The sequence below is a fragment of the Physeter macrocephalus genome, chromosome 9 (assembly GCF_002837175.3).
Source record: "Physeter macrocephalus isolate SW-GA chromosome 9, ASM283717v5, whole genome shotgun sequence".
Lineage (NCBI taxonomy): Eukaryota > Metazoa > Chordata > Mammalia > Artiodactyla > Physeteridae > Physeter > Physeter macrocephalus.
In genome coordinates, this window is record NC_041222.1 from 94709367 (window position 1) to 94723013 (window position 13647).

Sequence of the window (13647 nt, forward strand, 5' to 3'; positions counted from 1 at the left end):
TCTCTGAGACTGTCCTCAATTCTTTTCATTCTTTTTTCTTTATTCTGCTTTGTGGCAGTTATTTCCACTATTTTACTTCCAGCTCACTTATTTGTTCTTCTGCCTTATTCTGCTATTGATTCCTTCTAGAGAATTTTTAATTCCATTTATTCTGTTGTTCATCATTGTTTGTTTGCTCTTTAGTTCTTCTAGGTCCTTGTTAAACGTTTCTTCTACTTCTCCATTCTATTTCCAATATTTTGGATCATCTTTACTATCATTACTCTGAATTCTTTTTCAAGTAGACTGCCTATTTTCTCTCATTTGTTTGGTGTGGTGGGTTTTTACTTTGCCCCTTTATCTGCTGTGTATTTCTCTGTCTTCACATTTTGCTTAACTTACTGTGTTTGGGGTCTCCTTTTCACAGTGTGACACTGCACCAGCCTGAGGTGTGCCATATGTTCTCCCGGGGAAATTGTCTCTGGATCATGGGACCCTGGCAGTGGCGGGCTGCACAGGCTCCGGGAGGGGAGGTGTGGATAGTGACCTGTGCTTGCACACAGGCTTCTTGGTGGCAGCAGCAGCAGCCTTAGCGTCTCATGCCCATCTCTGGGGTCTGAGCAGATAGCTGTGGCTTGTGCCCATCTCTGAAGGTCATTTAGGTGGTGTTCTGAATCTCCTCTCCTCGTGCACCCCGAAACAGTGGTCTCTTGACTCTTAGGCAACTCCAGACTTTTTCCCGGACAGCTGTGGCACACTAGCCCCCTTCAGGCTGTGTTCATGCAGCCAACCCCAGTCCTCTCCCTGGGGTCCGACCTCCGAAGCCCGAGCCTCAGCTCCCAGCCCCCGCCTGCCCCGGCGGGTGAGCAGACAAGCCCTCGGGCTGGTGAGTGCTGGTCGGCACCGATCCTCTGTGCGGGAATCTCTCCGCTTTGCCCTCCGCACCCCTGTTACTGCGTTCTCCTCCATGGCTCCAAAGCTTCCCCTCTCTGCCACCCGCAGTCTCTGCCTGCAAAAGGACTTCCTAGTGTGTGAAACTTTTCTTCCTTCACAGCTCCCTCCCAGAAGTGCAGGTGCCATCCCTATTCTTATGTCTCAGTTTTTTCTTTTTTCTTTTGCCCTACCCAGGTACCTGGGGAGTTTCTTGCCTTTTGGGAAGTCTGAGGTCTTCTGCCAGTGTTCAGTAGGTGTTCTGTAGGAGTTGCTCCACATGTAGATGTATTTTTTATGTATTTTGGGGGAGGAAGGTGATCTCCCCATCTTACTTCTCTGCCATCTTGAAAGTCCTCTCCTCCATTACTTTTATAATAACATATATCTAATGCTCATTCAGGGCACACAAGTTTGAGATAGATCCCAGGGTATGGGGCTCCACCAAGTTCTATAATAGTAAATTCTCCCTGAATGCAATGGTCCTTCATGTGTATTTACAACCCAACACCCTACAGAGATCCTTTGGAGGCTATATCCTTGGTTCAAAGAATCCCCAAATAATCCATTTGAAGGTAGAAAAATTCCTATGTGATTTTTCTATCAGAAAAGTATTTCAGGGTATTTCTTTCCTCAGATCTAAGAGGTATAACTAATGCTTTGATTTGCTTCAGGAACAGACTTCTGATGTTGGAAAAGGACCAGTGGTCAGAATGCCAGCTCTTTCTCACTGTAGACATTATCATTCCTTTAGTACTGATGATCATACAGGAATATCAGCCTTTATTACCACCATGAGAGTATCATGCAACTTTCTGCTCTCTACAGGCATCTCCTGGGGCCAGACTACCCTGAAACATATTACTCACCCAGAGGAGAGAAAATCACAAGCCCTCAGAACATGGTAGGTTCCGAATGCTTTCTGGGACTCTTACTTGGATCTGCTGCTTACATCATAAGATTCATAGGTTCAATGGCAACTTTAAAAAAACTAAAGGACTTGAAAACAGGGTGCTCATCTAAGACCAGTGAGATAACAGATGAAAAAAATTGTATCTTTTTTAAAAGATAGGAGTAGTAGGAGGCTTCCAAGTGTTGCATTTTTAGAAGCAACCAAAAGTCTGCTTTCCCCTAAACCATCTTATCAATAGGTTAGAAATATTGTCCCCTAGGTACTTGAAAGGTCATGTCGCTGTTTACTGTTTTCTAATGATATATGCATTTATCCTGAGATCAACAAAGGTATATCAATTATTTAATTAATATATCTAGTTAAAGTACCATCATATGAATAATGCCAAGGTATAGATATCAGACATAGAGAATCAGACCAAGGGAAAAACAGGAAGAGAATATAAAAAGACTCATTCATAGAGTATTACCAAGCTAAGTGAGTTTCTCAGAGCCACCCTCCATGGTGCCCCAAACATCTATGTTTCTATAAAAAAACAGACAAGACTTATGCCACAGAATGACTCTCCATTCCCTTCTCAAGTCATGACTCTCATTTCATGCACGTCTGGATTGTTGCTAACACTGACCTCTGGGGAAAATATCTGATAAATGTATTCATGCTTAAGTGTGAATGGCCAGTGATATCTTAATGTGGTATCTTTACCAAGTCGTCTATAAGAAAATGTTTATGATGACAAGGTTTCTTACAAAGGAAAGAAAGACACAGATGGATTTTCAGACCCTGAGGCAAGTCAGCTTATTTTGAGCAAGAGTTTATTCATTAGCTTTCTTGGATCATTCTATATAAGTGACCCACTACCTTGCTTCTACGAAGCGCCAACCATGTGTGAATCTCTAGTTGTAGATAAATTCTCTGGGCTTTGGATGCTGGTAAAGGGATGCCACTAACACACTAGTTAAAATAGAGTTGGACCAGTTAGTCTGAGGGGCTCAGGAGTGGTGGTGTGGCCCCTTGAGGACTCTAGAATCTGGAAAAATGAATACCTCATTTTATTGATATGTGATGCATAGTGGAGTTTGCACAAGGGAACTAAATTCTCAAAAGTTGACACTCAAACCTGAGAGCTCTTGAGGAGTGCTGTAGATCCCATGGGGGAACTGGCTACTTCTCAAATGCAGCATCCACTCTTGCCATGAGTCCATTTAGATTCAAATTCCCCGTGGAGTACTGAGAGTACTGAGAACCGCTGAGGTTCTCAGTGTTTTTGTTTCTGGGAACTGGTCTGGCCACAGCCACTACTTGAAGAACTTTCCTACATATTCAAGATAAGAGCTTTCAACACAACTGTGATATATTTATTTTTGTAGTTAAAAAAAAAAACAAAACACATTTTTTCCAACCTTAGGAGCACTGCTACTATAAAGGACACGTCCTAAATGAAGAGGATTCTGTTGCCAGCATTTGTACTTGTGATGGGCTGAGGTGAGTACCACTTGCAAAAATGTTAAACATCAAGCACCATTTTGTTACACAAAATTGAGTCTTTCTGAACTTCTTGGTAAAATAGTCTCCATTGATAAAATGTTGAATATATGTGGTTAAAGTGAACAATAATGTCTCATTCTTGCACTCATTATCTGCGGTTCTAGTAAAAGTTAAAGTTAGCAATTTTTAAACAAGTACTACATTCTGGAGCTTGATGATATCTGGATCCATTTTCATGTTTATCACCCACTCTACCACTCACTCCCCGAAACCACCTGTTTCATTTTCTTAAAGATTCTACCCTGCAATTGTTATGGTTGAACATAATTTTTAGAAGTTTGTGTGTATGGGTATGTGTGTGTCTCTGTGCGGTATTTCTGTTTACTAAAGTAATTCTTGCCAATTAGGAAAAATTTGTAAAGTGTGAGAAAGCACAAATACAAAAATATCCACCATAAAAATTTACCTCTGTGTATCGCTATTATTAATATTTTTTCATGGTTGCTGCCTTTTATGCATTTAGACAAATATATCTTTTACATGATTGAAATATGAAATAAAATATACATGATTCTTTGGGCAACCTGGGACACACCACGTGAGATCATAAGCCTTTTCCCAGATCATAAAATACCTTCATAGATGTAATTTTTAACAGCTGTGTTGGCTTTCTAATATTCCATCATATGGATTTACTTTGTATTTCTGAACTAATTTTCCTTCTAAGAAGAGAAAATCTTTAAGTTAATACTAATTACAAATTGTTCCTCTGGCTGATCTGCTCATCATTCTTTCTCTCTTCTGGGGTTCTTGGTATCTAAACATACCTTTACTGCATTTTCCATTATATGCCTGGGACCTGCCAAGAAATATTTGCTAAATGTGAAAATAAACTATGGTGTAAATTCCAAATTCTTTGGGATAGCTTCATCTTAGTACTTCTTGTTCAGAATTCTCTAGGTAATTAAAATAGGCTCTATTTTAGTATTGACAAATACTGAGTATAACTTAAGTTAGCAAAAGTTAGCTGCAAGGCCTACAAATGAAAACTCTATGTGTGAGCTTGGGATTGAGGGTGAGGTATCCCTCCACTCTGGTCAGTGGATGGACTCTGGCAGACAATCTTGAAATATGAGCCTCTGTATCTCACAGGGGATACTTCACACATCACAATCAGAGATACATGATAAAGCCTCTGAAAAGCACAGACCAAGAAGAACATGCTGTCCTCATATACAACCAGGAGGAGCTAGACCCAGCTAATCACACCTGTGGTGTAAAAAATGTTGGCAGGAAACAGGGCCTTATTCGAACCTCAAGGTCACTCAAAAGGCCAGAGGTGAGTGCAGCTTTCTGACCAACATTCATTTCAACTGTCTCAGCAATGATGTATGAAATACTGGTGCACTCAGCAATGACTCGTATGAGTAAAGCCCAACCCTTATTTACTTATTTAAATCTCTTTGTAAGCTTTTTAATCTCTTAGGTTGAAGATATTATTAACAATGTTCTTTCACTCTTTGTAAAGGAAGACTTTCTTCAGGCTGAGAAATACATCGATCTCTTTTTGGTGCTGGATAATGCCTTTGTGAGTACGAAATATAAGTACTTCTTGGCCAGTTAAGTCAACTTTTAAGTTTTCTTATCAAGCAGACACAAGCAATAAACTATTCTAGCTGAAAATACAAAGCCTGTCCACCTGATTGTCTTGTCTGTTCTACCTGCTTTGTCAGAAATAGTTTTCATTCATCCCCCCCCTTTAAAATCTTCTGCCAAAATATTCAGATATTGGAAATATACTTAATGCCAGATAGCAACAGTAAAACAACCGCAATAACTAGAAACTTAAAAGAATGGGTTATTAATATCTTTTTAAAGTTCTCACTATAATACATAAATATAGACATAAAACTATATATACTTTACAAATTACATTCATATGGTCAAAAATACTAGAATCTGTGCTTCTAACTCTCAAATACTGCTTTATAACCAAATTTTAATAATATTAAATTGGTTTAAAAACATTGAAATTAATTTGATTTATTCAACTTAATTTGAATTGAAATTTTATATGAATGCCAAATTGTTCTCCTGCCAAAAACTTCTTACATTTGAATTAGAATTGGTTGGAATAGATTCTTATATAAGATAGACGTGGAATGAATAGACATTTATTTACATTGAAATGTGTAATTTTTCTTAGAATGTAAAATCCTGTACCTCATCAGCTTTCTCACTTTAATTTGTGGTTTTAATTACTCTTTGCATTTTGTGTTTTACAGTATAACATGTATAATAGGAATATAACTTTGATAAGAAGCTTTGTATTTGATGTGATAAACCTCCTCAACGTGGTAAGATATTTGTTCTCTAAACATATATTTCCACATAGGAGCTTAGGGCTTCCCTATGTGTTCACCAAATAAGGAGCTGGGAGAGTCACAATGGCTTAAGGCCAGCAGTTTTGGGAAATTTTGCAGATAATGATCAATATCAAGGTAAAATCACATATACTGTAGCAAAGGCAACTTCTAGGTTTTCTATTTTCAAAATTCGGATACATTTATTCATCACTTGTGGTCAGTAAAATGTCTAAAATACTAAAGAAATCTCTCCTACTATATAGCACAGGAAACTATATTCAATATCCTGGGATAAACCATAATGGAAAAGAATATGAAAAAGAATATATATATATATATATATATATATATATCTGAGTCACTTTGCTGTACAGCAGAAATTAACACATTGTAAATCAACTGTACTTCAATCAAAATTTTTTAAAAAAGAAATCTCAAACATTTTCATGAAGAAAAATGTTCTTTCCATAGATTTATAATACCATAGATGTTCAAGTGGTCTTGATAGGTATGGAAATCTGGTCTCATGGTGATAAGATAGAGGTGGTACCCAACACAGGTGTCACCTTTAACAACTTTCTGAATTGGCATCGTTCTAACCTGGGGAAGATGAAGATCCATGACCATGCTCAGCTACTCAGGTGAGCACACGCTGGACAGGGCCAGGCCTATTTTGGCAGAGAAGATAGTTATCCCAAAGGTTTCTTGGCAGAGATTCCTGTTCCATTCTACCTCCCTGATCAGTTGTCAGAGAGCCTAAAGTTCTACTAATAGCAGTTCACCTGTGAGATTATTGGAGACCCATGTCAGAACACTAAAATCGACTCTGGGATGTGGGATAGCCATCTGTGGTCATTATAATGCTATAGAACAGCAGAAGCTTTTCTGGGGCCTCATGAATATGAAAAGGGTAGGTGAAGTAGGGAAATCTCAAACATAGTTGAAGAAAGCTGATGGTTCCAAAGATTCAAATTGTGACAATGTACCTGTAACTTTCACACAGTGGAGTTGGCTTCAAAAATCGAATTACAGGACTGGCAGCCTCGAATTCACTGTGCGCCCCATCGTCTGTTGCCGTTATTGAGGTCTGTAAAAATATAGCTCCATGAGGTTCTATAACCTCCAGGAAGACAAGCACAATGTCTTATTCAGAGTTAGCACGATGTACATTTGCTGAGTCAGTAAATAAAAGGAGAAATGAACCTCCTGCTAGATCACTACACTGAAGATTCCTTGGATGATGAAACAGAATATCTCTTTACATTGACCATACCAGAGGTTTCACCCTTTAGTTTGTGTTAGGGAATAAGAACAGGAAGATTGGGACATAAAGGGAATCCAGGTACCCTCTGGGGCCTGAGGCAACTTCAAATTAATCATCCCTAGTATCTATGGCCAGGAAGGTCAGACAAAGTGCTTGCTGGTGTCATATGGCCAAACACTACCAATGTCATAGGCATCATGGCAATAGTTTTTGGAGGTCTTTGAGTACATACTATGGTGTATTTTAGTACTTCTTATGATTACCATAATTTAACCATGGTTTACCAAGAATTCATCATTAATTCAGCAAATATTGATTGAGCACTGGCTCAATGGTTAGATTCCCAGGAGGCAATCATTTCAAATGTTTATGCAACAATTTACAATAACCAATGACAGGGGAAGAAACTCAATGATTCAATAATTTTCATCTGTCAAACTATTTTTTTGTAACACTGAACACTGGCAAAAATTAACAAACAACTGAATAAAATCAGAAGTAATAGATATTTCTATTTTTTTTCCAGGGTAAGAGAAAGAATAGTGTCTCTCTTGTAGGAGTGATGGCACATGAGTTGGGTCATGTCCTCGGTATGCATGATGTTCCATATAACACCAAGTGTCTCTCTGGGAGTTGTGTGATGAATGAATATCTGAGGTGAGCCCTTGTCACCCTAGAGAAAAAAAATATTTCTTAAATCTTAAAGAATTCAGATGCACCCTATATAGTTGGATGGACATTTTATTTACGTAGGGCTGTGTTTCCTGCTAATTCACCCTCCAGCTTCTTTTTTCTTTCCTTTTCTTTTCTTTCTTTTTTTTTTTTTTTTTTTTTTGGCTGCACCACACAGCATGTGGGATCTTAGTTCCCCAACCAGGGATCAAACCCATGCCCCCTGCATTGGAAGTGCAGAGCCTTAACCACTGGACTGCCAGGGAAATCCCCACCCTCCAGCTTCTTGATGTATAGGATTTACCAGCTAGCAGAGTTCATTATTTAAGATCTCCAAATATGCCAAGATAGAGTTTATAAGTATAGTGACCATGTTATTTTAACTTAAAATAATTTTAGCTTAAAATAATATATTTTCTAAAAATATTTATCTAATTAAGATGATGACAACATCCTTATAAATCCCCATCACCAATCAATTCATTTTTATGTTATTAATAGTTGCCTTTTAATTCCAGGCACTTTGCAAGGACCTGGGATAGAAAAATGAATAAACATACCTTGCTTTTGAAGTGCTCATAAATAGAAAGATAAATATGTACATAGAACCTCTAATTCTGCAATTATTTCCTTTCACTATTCATTGTTATTATCGTTTTCCTCTTAGCCCTCGGCGAGATGAGTGAATGATAACAAATGGCGAGGCTCATCTCCGCTGCCCTTTAGGACAGAAGTGAATCCACACGGGAATTTAAATTCTTCCAACTCTACAACTGCGTGTCTAGGAAAAGAATTTTCCAACCAGCATAGTATGCATGCTCTATCACGCTCCACATATAACATGGTCCATTTATACTAAATTTGGAATTTTCATTGAACTACGTAATATAGTTAGACAAGTCAGATTCTCATGGTCACTTATCACTGTGTCATGGTATTTCTCATTTTTCTTCTGGTTACAGTTCAAAATTCCCAAAGGATTTCAGTACAGTCAGTCGCTCACATTTTAAAAAATATATTTTATCCCAAAAACCAAGATGCTTGCTGCAAACATTGGTTCCTAAAAATATGATGATAAAACCAGTGTGTGGGAACCAACTTCTGGAAGTAGGAGAAGTCTGTGATTGTGGCTCTCCTGAGGTATGAAAATATCCACGGTTTAAAAAATTTACTAAAGAGTTATTGTTGCATAAGAATTATACTGTTTTCTTTTCTTTTTTTTCCTTTAAAATGTTCTTTTGGAAATTCTTTTTAAAGACAAACTTGGCATCTGAGTAAAAAGTAGGCTTGCACTTGTTTTCAGTACTGCTTTTAGTAATCTTTTGAAAAGCATTTCAAAGCCAGGATACACTTATGACATGATTGTATGAAGTTCAGTGTAAAGAAGTAAATCATTAACTATAACATGTCACTTATGATCTTTCCTAGATATATTAGTCAGAAATTCCTAAATCACATAAAGTCACAGCTGATCATCTGTTGACCAATAACAATTAAAAATCTAGAAGTAAGTTCTCTCCATAGAAAGAGAGCTGGCCTTCTCTCATCAAACCAGTGTGTAAACGAGGAGAAATTAAAACAGAAGGAGAAAAAAGAAAAATCACACAAACCTGTAGAAAATGGGTTAATATAAAATGTCTAAGATAATTACTATACTTCTGCTAATCTTCATAAAAATCTGACCCCTTCAAGGCATCAGTGTACTCTGAAGAATGTCTCTGATAGAATGCTTACTAGCAATCCCAGACTAGGTTTCTAAAAGAAAGCATTCTATTTTCTTAGCAATCTTCTTTTACTTTTAAGACTGAGAAAATGAGTTACTATTTGAAGAGAATTTTTATGTGTCAATCTGCAAAATGCTTTTATAATCACAATCTCCTTATTACTCACAACAAATCTACAAAATAGGTTTGTCATTTTCCCAATTTAGAAAAGAAGTGAGACTCAGAAAATTTAAGTAACTAGATCCAAGGATACAAAGCTAGTACTTGGTGAAGCCTACTGTAACCCAAGACTTATCCATTACTTTAAGAGGCTCTATGACAATGGGGAAGGCATGTAATCTCTCTATGCCTGAGTTTATTTATTCAGAAATTTTAAGCTATTGAATTATATTAAAAGTTTACATAGTACAACTTAATCATTTGCAAAGAATATTGCAAATATTCTCTTAATTATAATGAGATATGAAGTTTTACAAATGATGCGATACTTTACAATAAGTTAGACTTATTTTATCTCTTTCTTACTTCCTTACATTCCCATGTGGTTTCTTGGGTGGAGGATCATTGAAGTTGTTCACAATCCTTGGTATTTCTAATTTCAGCAGGTAAATAATGTGTATTCAGTACATACAGACACACATACAAAAAAAGAGGGAGGGAAGGGAGGAGGAGAGGAGAGAGAGAAACTACTATATATGATGTATAATATCTAATATTCTTTAAGTATATCATCCAACTGCTACACTGTTTCCATATCTTGTTGATTTTCTTCTTCTGTAGTTGAATAAAATCAGAGAGTTAGAGAGCTCGATCTTATGAACAACTGAATTTTTAAACAACTGCTTTCTTATCTAAAAAGTAGTGTATATATACTTTATATAGTATCCTTTAGTGAAAAATCCAGTTTTCCATGATCTTATATGTTATTTTATTATTTTTATGTACATATTTAGGTATTTTTCTAGATTTACAAAATAATCATTCTATCTATCTGTCTAGATATTATCACACAACCGGAATGCTACTTTAATGACTGTAACTATGAAACACATTTTAATATCTTTAATAGAAAATTTCTTCACTGGCTTTTTTTTTTTTTTTTTTTTTTCAGTGTTTACACAGCAATTATTCAGTGTTCACTCTTCCATAAAACTCCCGGTATTTTTTTTTTTTGTCAACTTGCCCACAAATACAATTGAGATTCTGGTTGAAACGTGTTAAATTCATAATTCACTCTGGAGGCCACTGGCATTTTCACAATATTAAGTATTGTCTTAAAAGACAAGTTGCCTTTGAAGTTTTTCAGGCAAGTTATATAAAATGTTCTTCATGTAGTTCTTGCGCATTTTGAAAGTTTATTTTGAAGTATTTTCAATTTTTTCTTTTTGCTGTTAATATGTGTAATGTTTTCTTTTTTATTTAGGTTCTAATTTATTAGTGTTCTTGATGTTATTTTATTGTTATCTTAAACAGCTATCTTAGTGACTCATTCAAAGTTTTTAGAGTTGATCCTCTCTTTTTTTCCTAGGTCAAGAATTGTACCACATATGAATACTGAAAGTGTGATTTTACATTCCAATTATTATACTTTCATGTATTTTTTCACTCATAGCATTTGTCAGAATTTACATTAAAATATAGCTTATGAGTAATTTTTTAAAATTAATTTTTATTGGAGTATAGTTGCTTTACATAGCTTATAAATAACTCTTGTCTTATAGTTTACATTATTGAATATATTTTTGCTATTCATCAGATAGATTTTCTTTATCATAATGATGCATAACTGTTCATAGCTTACTAATATAAGCTTAAATAAGTAAATAATGGCTACATAATTTGTACTAAATTTTGCCATCTATCACAATAATATTAGTTGTTTTCTCCCCTCGGCCTTTTAATATGATGGATTATATTACTTTATTCTGTACAGCTGAGTCATTCTTGCATTTTTGGTGACAAAAAAACCCTGCATAGTTTGTAATAAGAGTTGTTATATTAATAAGCTAGTGTTTTACTAATATTTTATTCAAGTTTTTGCATTTATATTCATAAATGAGAATAGTATGTATGTGTATATTCATTACCAAATCTCATTATCGAAATTATGCAGGCTTGGTAAAATGAATTAAGGATTAAGAAAATTTTTTTCTCTATCTTCAAGCTGTTTGAATAGTATAGAAATATTGCCCTTTGAACTTTTAAATTAACTTACATGTAATACCATGTGGGCAAATTTATTTGGGATAATTCTTGGATAATTCTATTTTTGTCCTTTTAGGAGGTAGTTTTCACTACTCAGCATTTTTTCTAATATTAAATTTCCTTGGTCATTTCCATTGGAATTTGTATAGCAGAGTAATTTAGTTTAGAAAGTGAAATTTCACTGTCATCTTGTACCAGAATTCTGTGCACCTAGTCTACGGGAAAAAAAATACTTGAACCCACTTTCCCATTGTGTGTGTGCTTTAAAGGAATGTGCCAATCCTTGCTGTGAGGCCATGACCTGCATGTTAAAACCTGAAGCTGACTGTGGAAAAAACAGTAAACCATAACACGTAAGACTTTTTTTGCTTTCTTTGTTTCCAAATATTTTCATACTTCTATGTCATTTAAGAGAGAAGTGACATTGAGTTCTATACTAAAACACAATTTATTTTACATTTTTTAAATGACTCAGTTTCAGAAATGAAAAAAGCCATCAATATGAACATAAATAACTCAGAGTTGTGTGTATACTATTATAGTAATGAGAAAAGTGGCTACTTTATCATCTACTAGATCAGGACTGCTGAAATCTGTGCTAAAATGTGTATAAATTTCTATTAGATAGGTATAAGTTTAATACAAAGTAATACGACAGACAGAAAATTTTATTTAAAAAGGTCTCAATTGAAGAGCAAATTTTGTTCTTAAGTGCTGATCATTGAAACTTGCAGGGTAGTCAGAAAATAACATTTAAGAACACACTACAAGATTTAGCAATTTTATTCCTTTCAAAATGCCTCAATAATTCATAATTCACTGATTATTTTTGTGTTTTACACACTCCTACATGAGTTAGACTAGGAAACCTAATTGTTCTGAATATATTCCTTTCAGTGAAAAACAGTCTCCAAATCTAAAAATGGCAACAACAACAAAAAGTTATAAATAGGGGAAAGGTTCAGGATAAATTAAATTAAAGGAGTTATTCTTACAAATCCCCACCCTTTCCTGAATTTCCTGAATCTTTTCGGGGACGGAAACTGCAGAGAGATTATAAAGGGAATAATCGACTATACGATTATTATAGTTATAGTCAAAATGATTGACTATAACTTCCTCAAGGAAAGGATCAGAAAGGTCATAAGATGAGGAGGATCATTCATTCTTTCACCAAGCATCATTGCACTCAGCTGAACCCCTGGTGTGATCCACTCTGCAGGGAATGCTAGACATTAGGCCCATTTCCTTCCTCTGTCACAGAGACCAGACGCATAGCATCACAAAAAATAGCCATTCAACTCTTTAGGGGCTTGGAATGATAGATGGGCATGCCCCATTACCTGGCAAGATTGGCAATTTAGTATCATGGAAAGAAAATTGCACTTGGACTCAGGTAACTTCTTTTCTTGGTTCTTCCCAAAACTAGGGACTTTAAGCCAAGTTATTTAATTAGTTTTCTCACCTGTAAAATGAAGCTGATGATATTGTCTTTTAGTAGGGTTGTTAGCATTTTTAAAATTCTATAAATATTTATTATTATTACATAATATTTTATAATTTATAATAACCATGGCTTCCAAACTTTTTTCTTTTGATCAGAGAATGAATCCAAAAATCCACTTCATTGAGATGCTACTTGCCAGGACAAGAATCAAGAAATCTAAACATGCCAGGAATCTTGCATATTCTCACTGTTGTCCTGAGATATATTTTGCTTTTCGCTTGTCATTATGCTTCCTATATTTTTACCACTCCAGCCAACAGGTCAATAAATGTATTTAGAGAAGCTGCATGTTTTCTAAGCCTGATCTTTAATGTATTTTTAAGGACCCTGAAGCTGTTGTTTAGCTCTGCTCTTTGGAGAACAAAAGCAATTAGCCTTTGACTAAAACACCTCAAAATGTTCTGCTGAATTATGCGGGCTCAATTCAGAATTGTAAAATGACAAGTGACACGTGTTTTAACCCCACTTTTCTTTTAGTATAGTCCATGAAAATATAAGGCCATTTGATGAGTGAAGTCTTTGGTGGAAGAAAGGAAAGCAGAGTTCACGTGTCATTTCTTGCTCTTCAGTGTTCTGCTTACCTTGCTCTTAGAAATGTG

The 13647-nt window shown here is 35.6% G+C and overlaps 1 protein-coding gene across 1 annotated transcript in view; it reads left to right on the forward strand.

Moving 5' to 3' along the window:
• ADAMDEC1 (ADAM like decysin 1) overlaps window positions 1-13215 on the forward strand; it is a 19086-nt gene extending 5871 nt beyond the window's left edge. Inside the window, exons 4-14 of the mRNA XM_007116320.3 lie at window positions 1738-1813; window positions 3231-3307; window positions 4463-4649; window positions 4839-4898; window positions 5596-5667; window positions 6148-6317; window positions 6680-6761; window positions 7467-7597; window positions 8575-8752; window positions 11811-11894; window positions 13144-13215. Coding sequence (XP_007116382.2) covers window positions 1738-1813; window positions 3231-3307; window positions 4463-4649; window positions 4839-4898; window positions 5596-5667; window positions 6148-6317; window positions 6680-6761; window positions 7467-7597; window positions 8575-8752; window positions 11811-11891 — 1114 coding nt within the window. The 3' untranslated portion in view covers window positions 11892-11894; window positions 13144-13215. The remainder of the gene's footprint in view (window positions 1-1737; window positions 1814-3230; window positions 3308-4462; window positions 4650-4838; window positions 4899-5595; window positions 5668-6147; window positions 6318-6679; window positions 6762-7466; window positions 7598-8574; window positions 8753-11810; window positions 11895-13143) is intronic.
• Window positions 13216-13647: the final 432 nt, after the last annotated feature.